The sequence below is a fragment of the Anoplophora glabripennis genome, unplaced genomic scaffold (genome assembly GCF_000390285.2).
Source record: "Anoplophora glabripennis isolate ALB-LARVAE unplaced genomic scaffold, Agla_2.0 scaffold745, whole genome shotgun sequence".
NCBI classification, from domain to species: Eukaryota; Metazoa; Arthropoda; class Insecta; order Coleoptera; family Cerambycidae; genus Anoplophora; species Anoplophora glabripennis.
This window is the reverse complement of record NW_019416912.1, coordinates 172,973-191,362: the sequence shown is the minus strand read 5'-3', so window position 1 is coordinate 191,362 and position 18,390 is coordinate 172,973. Positions and strand designations below refer to the sequence as shown.

The 18,390-nt window shown below is 33.0% G+C and overlaps 1 protein-coding gene across 2 annotated transcripts; it reads left to right on the top strand.

Moving 5' to 3' along the window:
* The first annotated feature begins 321 nt into the window (after window positions 1-321).
* On the top strand, window positions 322-14,255 carry LOC108913940 (ubiquitin-conjugating enzyme E2 Q1). 2 transcript variants are annotated; one of them, XM_018719597.2, is made up of 6 exons: window positions 325-643; window positions 852-1,066; window positions 5,225-5,441; window positions 5,499-5,790; window positions 12,342-12,569; window positions 12,644-14,255. In XM_018719597.2, exons 1-6 carry the CDS (start codon window positions 482-484, stop codon window positions 12,673-12,675), a joined length of 1,146 nt encoding a protein of 381 aa, XP_018575113.1. In that variant the 5' UTR covers window positions 325-481; the 3' UTR covers window positions 12,676-14,255. The 2 variants fall into 2 exon arrangements, with proteins under 2 accessions (XP_023311443.1, XP_018575113.1); XM_023455675.1 differs by having other exon boundaries at window positions 322-643; window positions 5,225-5,790.
* The last annotated feature ends 4,135 nt before the right edge of the window (window positions 14,256-18,390 follow it).

Here is an 18,390-nt window from a genome sequence, read left to right as displayed (position 1 = left end):
CTGCGTACAAACCTTAGTAAATCAATAAAAATTTATTTATTTAAGATTATCAGCTCTCAAAAGTTGTAAATTGTAAATAGATTTTGTATGTACATCGTCTACGTGACGAAGAGGCGATATGTTATGTGGCCGAACCAAATATTAAAAACGATCGCAAATACGCTGCTGCTAAGCTCCTATTGGTCACTTTTCCCTTAGTTTGCATATCATAAAAAATTATGTCAATTTCTAATAAAGCGAAACAAGGGGACGAGCTGCCCCAAATCCTAGTTTTAAAGTCCCGTTATCCCGGTGCTCAGTGCTCATTCGAAAAGTTGCTCAGACGAGAATTACCGAGCAGCCTCGACGAGATCTGTTCGTTGCACTAGTCGCCATTGAGCAGCCATTTTGATGTGTAGGGAGTGCTCAACTACTTAAAATTTGTGCTCTAAATAATTTTTCAGCAGTGAAAAATTATCAAAATTACTAGTTAGTGATACATATGGCTTGTTTAAATACCTTGAAACAGGAAATAAGGACATTAGAATCGATATTTTCTACAAGTCATGAACGGTTTCAGATCGTATCCGCGAGTGTTGACGAATTGAGTTGTAGATTTGTAGGAAAAAATGGTAAAAAATACGCAATCCATGCAAATATAACGGTACGTAGCTTACACCGCAATTTCCGTACCAAGAACAGCTTCTTGGTGGTTTTATTTTTTGTAAATTTAACTAACAAAGGATCTTATCCATCTTGTTTTTTTTTTGACGTTTAACATATGTAGTTCAGACAGCTGTGTTTGTCACTTTGTTGTCATTTTAAATAAAGTTTTTGCCTACCATATTAAGCAAAATTTTCTATTCTTACAGGAAACCTATCCCTCTGTACCTCCGGTTTGGTTCGCAGATTCCGAAGAAACCAGTATAACAAATGCTGTGCAAATTTTAAGTAATACAGAGGGTTTGGACAATCATGTCCTTCACCAAGTGATAATACTTCTTAGGGAACTGTGTCGACTGCATGCAGTGCCAGAACCCCCAGACTTAGATAGACTGCAAATACTAGACCCCCAAACTACTAATCGGTAAGTTACACGTTCCTCAAACGGAGAGAATAAGATGTACTTGCTTCATGTTTTGAGTTAGTTGGGAATACATGCAATTATGCTGCTCTTACAGAGATGCATGTTAAAAGTCACATCAGCATTCTGACTCAGCTGATTGTTTAAATTTCTCTCAGCAGTTTATAGATTGTGACAAATTATTTCAAGGAAATCTGGTTGCTTTTACTGTAAGGTGTGGGAATATAATTTTTGCGTTTCCTTTAGAAAAATTGTGAAATTGTACATAGGTACAAATTGTGATTCATTAAAATGAACTTTATCTTATCTCATGTTAGAAAAAAAAAACAATTCCTGCTAAATAGCTCTGTTGACAAATACTTACTGTAAATAATCAATTTTTTCATATGTGGCATTTGTGGTGTTTTATCTAAAATATTTCGCCTCCGTGATGATTTTTTTTTAAGTTTCGAGTCTAGCCTGACTGCTGTTAATTTAGAACGACCTTGATTCGAGTGTGATGTAAATATAACCTTAGATCGTTAATTTCAAATTCATATAACGGATCATTAAAATACAATTATGTAACCTCTGTAAAGAAAATTAAATCATTTTCTGCCTGATTTGTTGGGGACTAATTTGTCCTAGTCAAATACAGGTCAAATTATGGTTGAATCAATCGTCTGAATCCTAGAATTTATTTGCTCTGAAAATATTTATTCTGTGCTCTATACATTTTCCTTAGGCAAATATTTGTTTAAATATTAAACAACCTCTTGTTAAGTGCTGTATTTTCCTAATTATTGCCATTGTTTGAATATTACGAATATCCTTGAATTTTGAAGATGGTTCGTTTACGATTTTAATTCTAATTTAATTACATAATTTTCTCATTGGCATATACAGAGTGTATTTAAATGACGAAGCATGAGTGCTATCATATAATCTTGGTGCCAAATTATAATATGCTTTAGGCCAAAGTTGTTTCACTTGCAAACTACATACAATGCTGTTGTTGAATTATGCATCACTATTTAAAAAATAATCTTTAAAGGAAATCTACACTTTTGCTACAAATTAACATTATCTGGATTTAAATTATTACAAAATTTTAGGTTTATTAGAAATCAAGGGCAAATGTGCAAATTATAAAATATTTCATATTTTGGTCAGCGATGTAACTTTTATTTTTAATTTTGTATAATTTGGATTTAACATTCCCTCACACAAATGAAGCTAATTTGGTCTGAGGTATATTCTACTCAACCATCGTATTTTACCCAAAAAAAAAAGGTACTGACACTTTATCTGCTACAAAAAAAAAAAATAAAAAAGAATCTGTATTTTAGTAGTGATAGCAAATTTTTGTTTGTGTATTTTATGGCAGTGCATGCGTAATTCTTTTTTTTATATAGAATTAACCAAATGTCATAGATCTGACCCAGTCTTGGCTTTGCCAAAACCAGTAAATAAAACAGTTTCAGAACTTGTTACTTTGCCAGAATTAGTTACGGTGCCTGAATCTCGTGAGATGTCATAACAGAATTTATTAATCTAGCACATTTAAAATCACAGTTTTAGGGAAAACTATGAAAAATAGATAATATTAAAATTTCTGCTTTGCAGCTACAATCACAACCACATTTGTAGCTATTCTTTTCTTTTCTAAAAGTAATTTCACCTTATCTGGGGTGTACAAAGAGTCTGCAGAATACTAACATTTTACCGTCTGTATTTTTAAGAAGCAGCTTTATATTAAAAAAAAAATTGAGAAAATGGTATAAAATTGCAATGTTTGTTTGTTATTACTATACGTTCTGCATATTGTATTCATATAAATAATTATTTAAATCTGGCTTTTTCAAAGAAAATTGCTCATAATTTTGCAAACTGAATTTTTTATGGTTTACCTGAATATTAAAGAAATTGATTGTTATTAATTTTTTACGAAATCACTACATGTGTTTATCTCTGTAAATTTTTTTTATAGCATGGATTTTTGATTCCTTGAAATCAATTTTTTCGAAAATTGTCATGAAAAGTCGACATTTTCATTAAATAATCAGTTGACAGTCTTTTTTGTCATCTAGCTGCAAAATACTTTATGTTCTAAATCTTCAAAGTCTTTTTCGTTCTAGAACATAAAACAAATGTCAAAATAATTTGTCAATTCTTCGAAACTTATTTATGATTTTATTAATTAAACAATATACATTTTAGGTAATATAACATTTCAGTACAAAACTGTAACTATTATAAACTGGACGATTACAATTTATTTTGCACTACATGTAAATTGAAAGTTCCGATATTACAGCGAGTTAAATTTTTGCCAGATCCAGTGCTGTCAGTGCTTTTTCAAACAACTAATTTTTATTGTTTTTAAAATTGCTATTGTTATGATAGTCACCGCGCCTAGACCGTCTTGATTTTTCAAATAACAAGCGTTCAAATAAAAACGTGGTCAAGTTGGTTCTGAAAATTTGGACGTAGGGCGTAGCGTATAGCAAATGAACTTAAATGTCATCTGTCAAAGCGCTATATCGCCGCTATCAATTTGAATATTTTCGTTTTAAAAAGCGTTTAAAATGGTGTTTTCTCAAGAACAAAAAGTGTTTATCATAGAGTCCTACTTTAGAAATGGACGCAAGATTGATGGAATATGGAAGTATTCTATTGAGGAATGTTTCATAGAATTTCAAAATCAATTTCCCGGCGTTGTTGAGTACAAAATTTTTCAAAGTGCAGTTCAGCGTTGTGTTAATGTTTTTCGTGAAACGGGCAGTGTAACAAGAAAAGAAGGAAGCGGCCGACCTAAAAAGCGGACTGGAGAATTAAAAGAAAATGTCCAACAAATAATGGAAAATGCGCCAAGAACTTCTGTACGTGTTTTATCACAAATGGTGGGAGTATCAGTCGGTACCTGCCACACAGTGTTAAAAAAAGATTTGTGTTTGTTCTCCTATCGTTTAACTTGTCAGCAAGAACTTCATGAAGTTGATTTTCCGCGACAGGCTGTATTTTGTGAATGGTTTTTAAACAACTACGGTGAACTTCATAATATCACCTTTTTTTCTGATGAAGCCTGGTTTCATTTAAGTGGTTACGTAAACTCACAGAATATGAGAATGTGGTCTTCTGAAAAACCAGATAACTTTTTTGTCGAGGCCCTCTACACGCTCAAAAAATTGGAGTTTGGTTTGCTCTCAATCGAAGGAGGATTTTTGGACCTATTTTTTTAATGGTACTCTTACTGCGCAAAGGTATAGAGAAGAAATTATCGCTCCTTTTGTTAACCAGCTGGAAGAAAACGAAATTACAAACTTTTACTTTCAACAAGATGGCGCAAGGGCACATACGGCAGGCGAGACGATGAATATGTTGAGGGAAGTTTTCCAAAATCGACTAATAAGTCTCAATGCTGAATATGAATTTCCACCGAGATCATGTGATATTACGCCGTGTGATTTCTTTTTTTGGCCTTACCTTAAAAACGCTATTTTTGAACTGCCTATTCCTGATTTAAACCATCTGCAGGCTCGACTTGTAGACAAGATTCGTGAAATTAACAATACCCCGAGCATCTTAGAAAATGTCTTTAATTCTTTGAGGAACAGGTGTGTAAAGTGCTTGGAACAAGGAGGGGGACATTTTCTGCAGCTCCTTTAATTGTTTGTTATTGTTATCACGATTATTCTTTAAAATAAAGTTATATAGTCATTAACGTTATTGAAACTGACAGCTGCTATACAGCTCGTTGAGAAATGAGGTTAAGTTGGTCGCTATAAGCTACTCCTTACGTCCAATGTGTCAGAGCCAACTTCGACCATGTTTTTATTTGAACGCTCGTTATAAATCAAATTGTTGTATATAACACAATGATTGTCTTATTTTATTGCAGTTTTTTCGAAAAAATATTGTTTGCATCTCGAATGTGAAATGCTTTTGCGTTATCGAATGGATATTTTGATTTTGCCTCGCTTAACGCGGAAAAATAACTTCCGTTCTTGAACGCAAAAGTACCATTTCTCGTTCTAGATACAAAAATAACTATTTATGATAGAAATACAAATTAAATCCACAATATTCAAAATTAAGTCATTTTTGGAATTTTTTATACATGCAATGTACGTATTAATTTTTTAAGCTTTGTGCTATGTACCTTTACGTTTTTTGATCCAGGATAAGTAGCAACGGAATGGAAGCCATGGAAGACGAAGGTTTGGACAGTGACGCGGACGTCGATATAGGCGACAGCGATGCGGAAGAGGACAGCGACGCGGACGAGGACTTGGCCATAGAGATGGAGGACAACAGACCAAAAGCCGACGAGATGGGCGTAGAACACTTAGCCACATTAGAACGGTTAAGACAAAACCAAAGGCAGGATTATTTAAAGGTACGCGACGGACGTAACGCCACCATAACACTTCTCTTTCAATTGTTTCGGTTGCAGGGTTCGGTGTCGGGTTCGGTCCAGGCGACGGATAGACTTATGAAAGAACTTAGAGATATTTATAGATCTGACTCCTTCAAAAACAAAATGTACCAGATAGAGCTCGTCAACGATTCTCTCTATGAGTGGAACGTACGTCTGATGAGCGTCGACCCCGACAGCCCACTCAGCCACGACCTGCAGATGCTGAAGGAGAAGGAGGGGAAGGACGCCATCTTGCTGAATATGCTCTTTAAGGACACTTACCCGTTCGAGCCCCCGTTCGTCAGGGTGGTGCATCCCATCATCTCTGGTAAGTTTTTATATTTTTTTTATATTTTATTCGTTGTGTGTCTTTATTTATTTATTTATGGGCAAATTTCTTGTTTAATATTACAATCGTGGTTGCAGGCACTAAAGAAACGGTACAATAAAAAAATAATAACAGTCAAAATACAAATAAAAAAATACAGAAACTGATGTAACAAAAGTAAAAATGAAAACAAAGTGGTGAGACAAAATCTTTTTGATTTTTGGGCCATTTTTTCTATTTATGGTATAATTTAAGTTTTTTTTCCTTTATTATTTTTCCACTTGTGAAATAAAAAATTGATTAATGAAATTTTTGTGCCAAAAGGATCGGTTAAGGGTTATTTTCATTAAAGGTTTCCATGTGGCTTCAACGAGCAAAAAAAATTGACCTCTTCGATTTTTTTGAAACATTGAGATGTATCTACTTTGAATTTTATGAGACCTGGGACTTGTTTCTCCGAAAAAAATTTCCAGATCTGTGGTGCTGCACAGTGGGAAATATTGGACAAAATTTTCGCCACTCGCCAATTTTCATCGTCTCGTCCTGATTTTTTTTTAATAATCTCGTGGTAATCTGAATTTTCACATTCCAGTGAGGTTTTTTCGAAAAACCCTTTTTTTTTTAATGCTTAGGGAGTGATGATATATCTGATGTTTTTTCTTCAAAAACCTAACCTCAAAATTATTAATTCTAACCTAAAAGCCTTAAACGGAATTTACATTATTACTACGTCACATGTTATACCCAAACCATGAATTTGAATCTAAAAAACCTAACCTCAAAACCAACATTAACTAAATTGCCAGTGTTGCGAGAAACAACTACTCCGCGGGCTATATGTCCCGACCGGCATTGGATTACACTCGCAACACCTAGTGCAACAGCTAGGATCGCTCGTCAGTCTAACCCACCAGGCACAGACCAGTTTCGGACTTATTAGTCGTCATGAGTGTGTCATAGGTGAGACAACCGACGAACAATCCAGCTGTTATAGTGTCGCATATTCACGACAAAGAGGTACATAGTACGCGAAGCCCGGCATATAGTCCATGGAGTAGTTGTTTCTCACAACACTGGCAATTTAAAAACATTTTTTTGCCTTCTAGGCGACAGTCGTGCAACAAAGTACCTGGCAAATTTTAGCAGGTCGCTTCCTACCTTAGTAGCCATTTGAATGGCATAGTGGGAAGTCAGCACGACAGATGGACCCATTTGCGCTTTGCGTACTATCAACATTGACTAAGTTTAAACTCACTAATTAATAAAAAAAAATGAAAAATATCTTTATTGTACAGAGATTCGATCAACAATTTTTCCGAGAACATACACCTTGTGCCATACTGTACCCACATCTGACACCTTAACCCAAGAACCTAACCTCAAAACTGGAAAGATTGTCAAATCAAATCATTAGATTGAAAAAAATTGTCACAAAATTATTTTCTTTAATAAAAAGTATAAATGTATTTTTGTTGAGTGTTAATCATCGCGATCGCCAAAATTGTTGATCGAATCTCTGTACAATAAAGATATTTTTCATTTTTTTTAAATCCTTAATTTAGTGAGTTTAAACTTAGTTAATGTTGGTTTTGAGGTTAGGTTTTTTAGATTCAAATTCATGGTTTGGGTATAACATGTTACATAGGGTTCTATTGAATCTATTTCGTTTAAGGCTTTTAGGTTAGAATTAATAATTTTGAGGTTAGGTTTTGAAGAAAAAACATCAGATATATTATCAAGGGTCATAATAATCAATTTTATTAATAGCAGACACTTTTTAAAAATTTTTTTCTACAACTGAACATCGAGTATTTAAAAATTTTTTCTTCGATATTGAGATTGGGGCACTCCCTAAGCATTAAAAAAAAAGGGTTTTTCGAAAAAACCACCAGAATATGAAAATTTAGATTACCGTGAGATTATTAAAAAAAAAATCACGAGACGATGAAAATTGGCGAGTGGTGAGAATTTTGTCCAATATTTCCCACTGTGCGCCGTGTCAAAATTTTCATTGTGTTTTCATTATTCCAAAAAAGAACATGCATATTGTTTTCAATATGTGCAGAATTTCATCAGCTTTTACCTAGTTTTTTCAGAATTCAAATTGCTTTAAAACTTTCCGAGATAAATGAGAAAAACCGAAAAAAAATTTTTTTAATTGATTTCCTCAAAAATTCCACCTTTTAGTTTCACCTAATTTTGATATTTTTCAACACCAAATAAGCTATCATTTAGCCAAGCGGCAACCAACTTGCTTCGTTCGGGAGATACGGTTTCGAAAATGCATATTTTTTTCAAGTGGCCATCATTTTAGACCCAAATCATCCTGTCAAAAGGTTTTTGTTTTTTCAAAACATACAGAATTTTATCAGTTTTTACCTATTTTTTTCAGAATTCAAATTGTTTTTTTTTCAAAATCGATTTTCTCGAAAACCCCACCTTTTATTTTCCCCAAATTTGGGTATGTTTTTCAAGGCCAAATAAGCTACCTTTCAGTCGAGCAGCAATGTGCCAACTTGCTTCGCTCGGGAAATACGATTCCGAAAATGCATGCAATTCGATGGGACAATTTGGGTCAAAATGACGGCCACTTAAAAAAAATGTGAGCTAACCGCAAACGAACAGCATGACGTCACAGCACGGCTTCCGTGCGTTCTCTTTTCATTAATTATTTGAGGGAGACACTGTAGAAACAAAATTTTGAATTTTTGTGCATCAACTTACTACAGTCTGTACTTTCTGAATATGAATTTAAAAAAAAAATGTTAATGAACCCATTGAACTCACAATTTTTGGAAATTTTCTACTGAAATGAAATTAGTGCAAGGTCCGCCTCGTCGAAAGCCCATATCTGGGTTAAAAGAATCCGATAACAAATGCGGGACTTGTAATATTTATTCGCTCATTAGGTGTAATAAAAAAGAAAGTGTAATGCAGCAATAATTCGTTATGAAATAACGCAATGGCTCGTACGTGACAAGAATATTAAGTTCGATTTACTTTCTTCGCATACAGCAAGGTCTTCATCAAGGCTTATTAATTGCTCCGTGTTATTGTATGTTTCACATAATAACTTTTTTCTGCAATAATTCGCCTATGTGGAAATATTGCAAAATTATCAGTACTGTGGAATTAGTTTGTTGTAAGATTCTGATAAAATTATCAGAATAGGCTTGCACAAGTGCTATTGATTTTTTTTAGCTGCAGCTTGTTTTCTGGATTAATTTACCGAATTTAAAATTTGAATTCTAAAATCTGCTGAATTTTGATATAAATATGTCGACCGGTGGGAGAGATACATGGAATCAAGGCTGATTTTCTTGGATGTGATATTCCTGGATTTCCTCCAAATTTCGTATTTTTTTTATTTAAATTATCTAACGTTGGGAATATTTCAAATTTTTTGCGAATTTCATAATACAGTTGAACTACTTTTAATTTTTCTATAGAATTATGTTACTATCTTTGTCATTATGCGAGATTTATTGTTTATTGAGCTTGATCCGACAGAATACACTGAAGATGAATTTTTCGATAATATCTTTTACATAGCTATATTTTCATTAATATATTATTACTCAAAAAATTAAAAAAAAAACAAAATATACTAAAAACTTACTGTTATTACTTACCTTGGTGAGATTTTCAGGTCTTTGTCATGAATTTTTTAGAGGGGCAAATTGATTACGATTTGATTAAACTTTGACATTATTTTATCAATTACATTTACAAATTTTCTCAAGTAATTTCTATTGAAAATGCCGAAGTTATGGCCTGTTGTCCACCAAAAGTCGTTGTCTAAATTCACAATTTTGATCTGAAAGCAAAGTGGTTATTTTCCTGCATTATTAGCATGTTTTCTAAGAATATGAACCTCATTGCCGTTAAAAATTGTGAAAATTTAAATTTTGACACGTGTTTCAAATAAAAATATTGATTTTCACCTTTTAAAACAAATAAAATTTAGTACATATGTGGAATTTAAAAAACAAATTGGATTTATGATAAATTACACTTAAAATAAATAGTTTATGAGAATAAAGAAATTATTCAATTTCTAAACCCCTTAAAAGCGTATTGCACTGGATCCCTTGACAGGCAATGATTTATTATTTTGCATCCAATATGATCCTACTATAGAGTTTCTGTGAATCAAAAAAATTTCGTTTTGAGAAAAACGTGTTTGAAGATTTCCGAAAACTGTAAATTTGAGAAAGTTGCCAATAATAGAGTACTAACAGTCCTTCACCCTCCTCCTAGGCATCATTCTGAGCTTGCAATCTGAGTTATGAAAATGCCCCTTTACTTTTCTCTTTAAAGGTATATCCCGTACCCATAATTTCTGTGTTGCTTTTTGTTTTAATTTTTATTCCTGTTTTTTTTTTTTAAACACAAGTCAAAGAGTGACCTCAAAAAACCTGTGATTTTCACCCGTTTCTTCACAATTCGCAGAGAATTAAAAAAAATACATAAAAATATGTTTTTGATCGCAAATTACTTGTCGTAAAAAACTGAAATGAGCATGGCTTTTAGTATCTTGAAAATTTTAAAAATCATCCCTACTCAGGGGTTGAAAAAAATGCCATAAATGAAGAATTTGTATATTACCAATTGATATAAAAACTATTAGCATGTGAATTATTTTAATATATTTTTTTTTTTGGAATTTTTCCAATTATTTCTGATATTCTCTATTTTTGGAGATGATTCCACCCCCTGAGCGCGCTTAAGGGTGGATTTTCTAATTCAGCGTGATCGAGAATCATTCGATAGAAAAATTCACATGCTAATAATTTTTATATTTATTGGTAATATTCAATTCTTCAGTTTGGGCGGCTTTTCAACCCCTAAATAGGGGTGATTTTTGAAAATATTTGAAAAACTAAAAGCTATGCTCATCTTAATTTTTCATGACGAATAATTTGAGACCAAAAACATATTTTTATCTATTTTCTTTACTTCTCTGTGAATTGTCAAAAAACGGACGATTTTTGCGGTCACTCTTTAATGTAGATTTAAAATTTTTGACAGTAAAAATAATGTTTCAGTTGGTTATTATATTGATTGATATCCATTTTATTTATTCAAGACAATCAAAAAACACAAACAAAATGGTTACATTTGCTTGGCAATGCAACTAATTTAGGACAAGGGACCAATTTAAAAATAAAAAATCACTTAAAAGTGGGAAATAAACATGAGACTTATTTGAAACTGTTTCATTTCTCAACAAATTTCAGCTCTGATTTTTAATTTTTAGTACTCGCTATTTGATTTTAAAACTTTCCTATTCATTTAACACATAAACCTACTGTTTTTTTCTTTTAAATTATCTATATCTTTTCTGAATTTTGCGTTATTTTATTGTCCATAGGCGATAATTATAGGGGAATCTTTATTTGAAAGTGATCATAGTAGAATCTGTGACTTGAACGGTCAAATTTTTATTGATTTTTGCATTTTCCCCATAAATGTCTAGACTTACAACGAAAACATTAATGATATTATAGGAAATTAAATTTACTCTAAAAAAGGTCCTTAGTATCTAAGCTGAGAAGTTATTAGTTCACGAGATAAATAGAATCGAATGTTTGAATACTTAAAATATCCTTGTATTATCTTAGCGTAGATATTGAGACCTTTTTTATAGCAAATTTCTTACAAAAATATCTTTTGTGTTTTTGCTGTAAGTAGGAAAATTTAAAAATCGATAAAAATTAAAAAAAAAACGAAGATTTTGTAGCAGTGAAACTGTTCAAGTCACATACTATCGGCACATTCAAATAACAAAGATTTTCCTTTAATTATCGCTTATGGATAATAAAATGATGTGAAATGCAACCTAGATATAAATAATTAAAAAAAAACTTAGGTTTACGTGTTAAAGGAATAGGAATACATTAAACTCAAATAATGAGTACAAAAAATTTGAATTAGGAGCTGAAATTTAGTGAGAAATTTGTTTTCAATGTTTAGAACAATATTTTGTCAATGGAGCGAAAAAAAGAAATGTTTGTTTCAATGGAAGCACTTAATGTATACAATTTGACAGCTGTGATATTGGGGATTTTTATATTTTTCCATGAAGTTATGATCACATTCCTTTATGTAAAAAAAGTCTGTTAACCGTCCTGTTGTGTTTTGGACAAATTCGTATATAAAAAGTACTTCCAATGAAAATGATGTTCCTCAAATATTGCTAAAATGTAAACAGTTTATTTACATCTGTGTTGGTAGGTTCTGACTCGTATTTAACTGCCCCGTTTTAGAAAGTGATTTAATTTTTAATATTTCAATACCCTACGTCTCAAAACGAAGCATACCAGGGGGGCTTTCGTTTTGCAAAAATAGTAGCTATTAGCAACTTATATCAGTTCAGAGTAACTCTAAGCTGCTATTAGCTATTAATAGCTACTATTTTTGCCAAATCGAAAGGCCCTCAGAACATCATTTCTTATTTTGACCGTCCAAATTAATTTTTAAAATTCTCCGATTTATAAAAAATATTTTACCACAAATTTCGTAGTATTTACGCCGCTGTGTCTTTCCAGGGGGTTACGTCTTGGTAGGCGGGGCCATATGCATGGAGTTGCTGACCAAGCAGGGTTGGTCCAGCGCCTACACCGTAGAGGCCGTAATAATGCAGATCTCGGCAACCCTAGTGAAGGGGAAGGCCCGCATACAATTCGGCGCCCCCAAGGTTTGCTCGCAGGGCCAGTACAGCCTGGCGAGGGCCCAGCAGAGCTTCAAATCACTTGTACAGATACACGAGAAGAACGGTAAGTGTTTAATTGGTTTATTAAAACGATTTCGGTAACTGCGAATGAATTAATATCGTTAATTTCCCGTCTAGGTTGGTTCACCCCGCCCAAAGAAGATGGTTAAGTGCGTAGCCGTGCCAATGTGTTATGTTTCTCATTTTCCTTATTTAAAATATAATAACGCATCATTCGATGTTTGTTTTGTTGGTATATAATCTAAATTTTCTTAATTAAATTTATATATCTTAGTGCCTACACCTTCTTTCTCGGGTTCATTCCAAAATTTCAACGAGTTTCGTTTGAAGGGGCTGCGGTACCGCGGTAGCGACGTAAAAATTTCGTCCGTCATCGTAGCGAGATGTGTGGGATAATCGACTGTGACTTTCCGTTGTAGGCTTTTCCTTTCCCTCGGTATTCGCGTCGGGTACCGTTTAGTCTCTGGCCAGTGTCTGTTGATAAATGTAATTTCTCGAAGGTAATCGCCGTTAAGAGAGTGTTTTCCGTTTTTGTTAGTGACCGTGCAATTGCTGGTTTAGAGGAGCGATTTGAGAGAATCGGATTATATTTTTTTAATTGTTTTAAGCCGTTTCGGTTAGGCGGAGGCGCGCGTCGGGCGGCGCGGATGGAGATCGATTGAACATTGCAAGTTATACGATTCGTGTTAGGTAAACGTCGTATGGGGAGCTCGTCCTTTCTCGCCCTCTTAAAATGCGTGAAAACGACAAGTACGAGTGTACTAAGCGTATACTTTCGACATCGCGACTGTCAAATTTATAACCTTACATTCTATTTAAAGTTACTCCATATTTGAAACTGTCAAATTTATAACCTTAAATTCCATTTGGTACTATAAATTCATTGCTAATTTGTACAGGGTGTTCAGGAAATGGTAGGCAATTTCTCGGGTACGAGTAGCCCCTGCAATAATATCGCAAGTTTCTTTTTTCTTCGCTTTCACCCTGAAGGTCTTGGAGTTGATGGTTGAGAATAGATTTTTTAATTTTTCTTTAAATTTCATCATTTTTGGGTAAAATAAGTGTTATTTGAGTTGTTTCTACTAATGTATTCAGTTTTCCGATAGCTGCTTTAGAGGCTCCTAAAAAAAAGTTTGTCGCATACTTTTTACATCTTTGTAGCCGTTTTTAAGCCTTGTTTTAGTACTTTTTTGAGTGGAAAAGGTGTAATTCACGATAAATACGTTTAACGATACTGACGTCTTAATAGTGACAAAAACTTGAAAGGGGCAATGTAAATGCTCAATGTCATATAATTTTTTGATATTTTGTACTTGATTTGCTGCGTAAATGGTAATTTTTTTGTTGTGTATTTATTGTCGAAAATAGAACAAAATACTCGTTTAAGTCGATAATGGTTTGTCGTTTCGATGCAGAATGGGCTACACATTTCCCACTTCAAAAAGTATATAAATCTTTAAAACTGCGATAAAAATTTAAAAAGTGGGCTATTAGCAACTGAATACGTTATGGTCCAGGAAAATATGGAAAATATGAGCGAATTTTTTCGCCCTGAGCTTTTTTATAGAAAAGTTTAGGTTTTGAGGTTAGAAAACGTGGACAATATACAAGCGTTTTGAGATATAGGCATATGTATATAGCGGGTTTTCAGAAAGTTTGGAACCCCCCTCTATCTCAGAAAATACTGCTCAAACAAAAAAATGATTAGGACAAAAGCTGCAGGGTTTTGAGTGAGCAATGCAACGGTGACCTTGACCATAACCTTGAAAGTCATTTAGAGGTCAAGTTGAAAATTTTAAATACAGATTTTTCTGAAAAATATTAAAAAGCGCATAAGTAATTTGTAATGTACACCCTCGAAAACCTATAAAATGATAATTTTGATGCTCATAAACCTCGGAAAACTATGATATTTTCCAAGAATTTACCACAATTTTCTTCTCTCTAATTCACTTGTTATTTAAGAGGGCTCTATAGCAAATAGGCAACCAAAAATACATTTTTATATATTTTATTACACAGTTTGTTTAAATACGAATTAATGCACAAATAATAGCTTTCCCCCATTCTAAAGCAGATTTTCTATAAAACGAAGTTAGTTTGAATCTCGAATTATTTTTTGTTGTAAAGAAATTTGAAATTTGTATCGTAAATTACAAATTCCTTTACACCAAAAAGTAATTTGAGTTTCAAACTAACTCCATTTTATAGAAAATCTGTGTTAGAATGGAGGAAAGTCTGTTATTTGTGCATTGATTCGTATTTAGACAAACTGTGTAGTAAAATCTATAAAAATGTATTGCTGGTTGGCTATTTGCTATAGAGCCCTCTTAACAAATAAATTGACCATTATTTGGTTCCAAAACATAAATTTTCACATAATCTGTACTACATTTAAGAAATATACGGGAAAACCAGAGAAAATCGAAATTTTCATAGCAATTGGTAGGAAATTTAATTTTGAACAACTTTTATTTGAAACTTGGGGAAACTTATTTGGATATTGGCAGTTTTTGCTAACAACAACGTGAAAAATCATTTAAATATGTCTGTATCTCAAAACCTACACTTTTCTATAAAAAAATCTCGGAGTAAAAAAGTTTGCATATTCCGTTTTTCTATGTTTAAGTTTTCTTGACTATTAGTAGAAATTTCTTTAAATAAATAACGTAATTAACCCAAAACTTATACAAATTAAATATAGTTAATGACTTACACTCGTATATAGTTTAGTTTATTGATGCTAGGTATACAAAAGTATTTACACTAGTCAAAAAACAAAGAAAGGGGAACATAGAGTCCTATAGTAAGAGTAAGATTAAAATCTAACGTCTAAAAATACAAAATCAAAATGTAAAACACACATACAAATTAGATACAATACAAACATTAACTAAATAGTCAAACGTAAAAATACAGTAAAGACTGACAACTAGAATACATAGATGCAACATAATAAGATAAATAAAGCAACAAATAACTAAAACAAGAATAGACCGGAAACAGATGGGATGCATCTACTGCATATTTGTATTTAAAAATTCATCTATGCTATAGAAAGCATGTCTTAATAAAAATTGTTTCACGTTACGCTTAAAACTAATAAAATTTAAAGTTTTTATTTCATGTGGTAAAACGTTATACAATAAATAAAAAATAAAAGTGATGAAAAATCTATTTCCAACTTCAAGACTTACAGGGTGACTACAAATAAATGAAATGCGTGTCTTACTTAAGTCCGAGAAATGTCCCATCAGTTTTTGGACACCCTGTATATTTCACTGCAACATCACGATACTCATGTAAATTTTTTCGTTTTTTTTTTAACAAATTGTGACGTCTATATTTGCTCAAAAATACTCTAAACTGACATTAAAAATTATTTTGGTTTCGGCTACAATTATCAAATCACGTGAACGTTCACAAAAACTACCGTCGTGATGAGAGTTTGTCGCCCCGACTTCCCTTTGTTTGGAAAAAATGCCGTATTAGTAGCGTTTCAGGGAAGTAGGGGCCCTCGTAACGGTACGGAGAGAACTTTCATTGTGCGGGTGTCAAAAAATTGTTTGGGCACAAACGGTTAAATCGTTGGAAACTCCTTATACATCGTTTAAGTGTATAGCACTGTATATATCGATTAAGTATACTTCGTAATGTTAAATAATTGTGATGTTTCATTTTCCATTTCATTTTTGTTTTGTTTTTGATGTTTCTGTTGTCGGATAGAGGTCATTTTACATTTCCTTAGGGTTACACTGTCCATTTTAATGTAAAATATTTTGGAAGAAATGGTAGTTGACCTTAGTTGATGTCTCCATACTTATTCCTAGTTTAGTGTTAATTTAGTTGATCGACAGCAAATATCGGATTAATTGTATATAAATAAAGATGTGTATTCTGTTTTGCTGTAACCTTATTCACTCTTTAAACCGTTTGTGAGTATGTGCTTTTAGTTTTTAAGGTCAATAAACTATTATTATAGATTTTCTATATTTTATTCATTGATTTGCCATTCGATGTTAAGTTCTCCTTGTACTTCCTGTATGTAACACCCTGTACATTATGTATATGATTTTAAAAAAACCGATGCCGTTTTGTCAAACTTTAAATGCTGATATTAAGAATGGAATATATTTACAATGCCGTTTGTTCAAAGGCTGCAAATTACAAATTTCTTTGTCTAAATATGAATTAATGCACAAATAACAGACTTTTCTCCATTCTAACACAAATTTTCTATAAAATCGAGTTGGTTTTAAACTCAAATTACTTTTTGTTGTAAAGAAATTAGTAATTTATGAAATTACTTAGCGGTAAATTACAAATTTCTTTACAACAAAAAGTTATTTGAGTTTCAAACTAACTCCATTTTATAGAAAATTTGCGTTAGAATGGAGGAAAGTCTGTTTTTTGTCCATTGATTCATATTTAGTCAAACCCTGTAATAAAATCTATAAAAATGTATTGCTGGTTGCCTATTTGCTATAGAGCCCTCAACGTGATTGCATTGGCTGTATCGAGAAAGAACCGACGTTTCTGTGTAGGTGAAATGTTTTGTTCTATAAATAAATGAAGATTTATTTATTATAATTGTGTTAATTTTTAGTGCATTTACTTGTAATTTAGAATGTTAAATTTTAGGGATATTTATGCAACCAAGTATATGTATTGTATGTTGCCTACCGAACAAGAAACGAAAAATGGAAATGTATAGTCCATGAAATTTGTCAAAAAACTAGTGCCTATTCAACTAAAGACATTATCGTACGCGACTGGGGTTGCTAAACATTCTAGAATAGTAGCAAGTGACCCTCGTTAAGAAGAAAAAAAAATTATTAATTTTTGTAATACTCATGTCGTCGTTCATTGGGAATGGAGGTGGTGCCATCTATACGTTAAAAGTTCAATAAATTCACCAGCGACTGTCGGGCTGTTACAGTTAGCTGTCTGTTAAAGAATTCTTCCGCAGTTTAGTGTAGCTTCTGAGCGATAGGGGGCGGTATGAAACTTTGGAACTATTTTGTGCAGCGCGATTGGTTAATCGACACAAGTGAACGTTCCACTTCACTGAACACATAATTGATTGGAATAATGCATTTCTAATGGCACGAAAATTTTCAGAAAATTAAAGAGTCTTTGTACAATCGTAGAATCGTTTTCATATGAATGTGAGGTTGCTAAACACGCTGAGATGATCGGTTTTCGTGCGAGTGGTACCGTCGAGAAAAAAAAATAGAAAATTTCGAAATCTGGAGGAGCTGGATAGGAACTGAATACAGCTTTGGATTGGCCAGGGCCATTATAGTTTACTGGATTTTTTTCATTATTTTCAGAACCAAAAATCTTCGACTTTTCCAGAATACACCTTTCTTTTTTTATCAGGCACGCAAATACCTCTGCAAGCTTCTGCGATCCCGATACACGAGCCACAAAATATATAAGATTTATAAAATCTTGACATAATTTTCATTAAAAAGATAAATTTTGACATTCTAGTATCTATCTCAGTTCCTAGCGGGCAGCCGACCAGAGCACACGTGTTTTGTGAAAGTGTAGTGCAAGGAGCAAATTCTACCTGCCTTTATTAAGGCTACCTGGAAAGAATCCCTTTCTTTCCTTTTAATCACCGACCTAATCCCCGGCTTAAGCATAGACGCCGTCGGCATCTTTGTTACAGCACCTGTGCCGGGGTTATGCCCAGGTAAGTTTTTACTTATTTATCAGTTATTTGCATTACTTTAGAATACATTTCTTTAAAATTGCGACCCCCGACAAACAATATACCAGACAGACAAATACACCAAAAGACACGTACGCCCCCGTGAGGGGGCATCCCCACACGACTAACACTTACACACCTTCCC

Coding starts and splice junctions, on each gene's coding strand:
- LOC108913940 (XM_023455675.1), top strand. CDS start 482: ATGGCTTGTTTAAATACCTTGAAACAGGAAATAAGGACATTAGAATCG. Junction 644..851: donor CAATCCATGCAAATATAACG/GTACGTAGCTTA, acceptor CTATTCTTACAG/GAAACCTATCCCTCTGTACC. Junction 12,570..12,643: donor ACAGATACACGAGAAGAACG/GTAAGTGTTTAA, acceptor TTTCCCGTCTAG/GTTGGTTCACCCCGCCCAAA.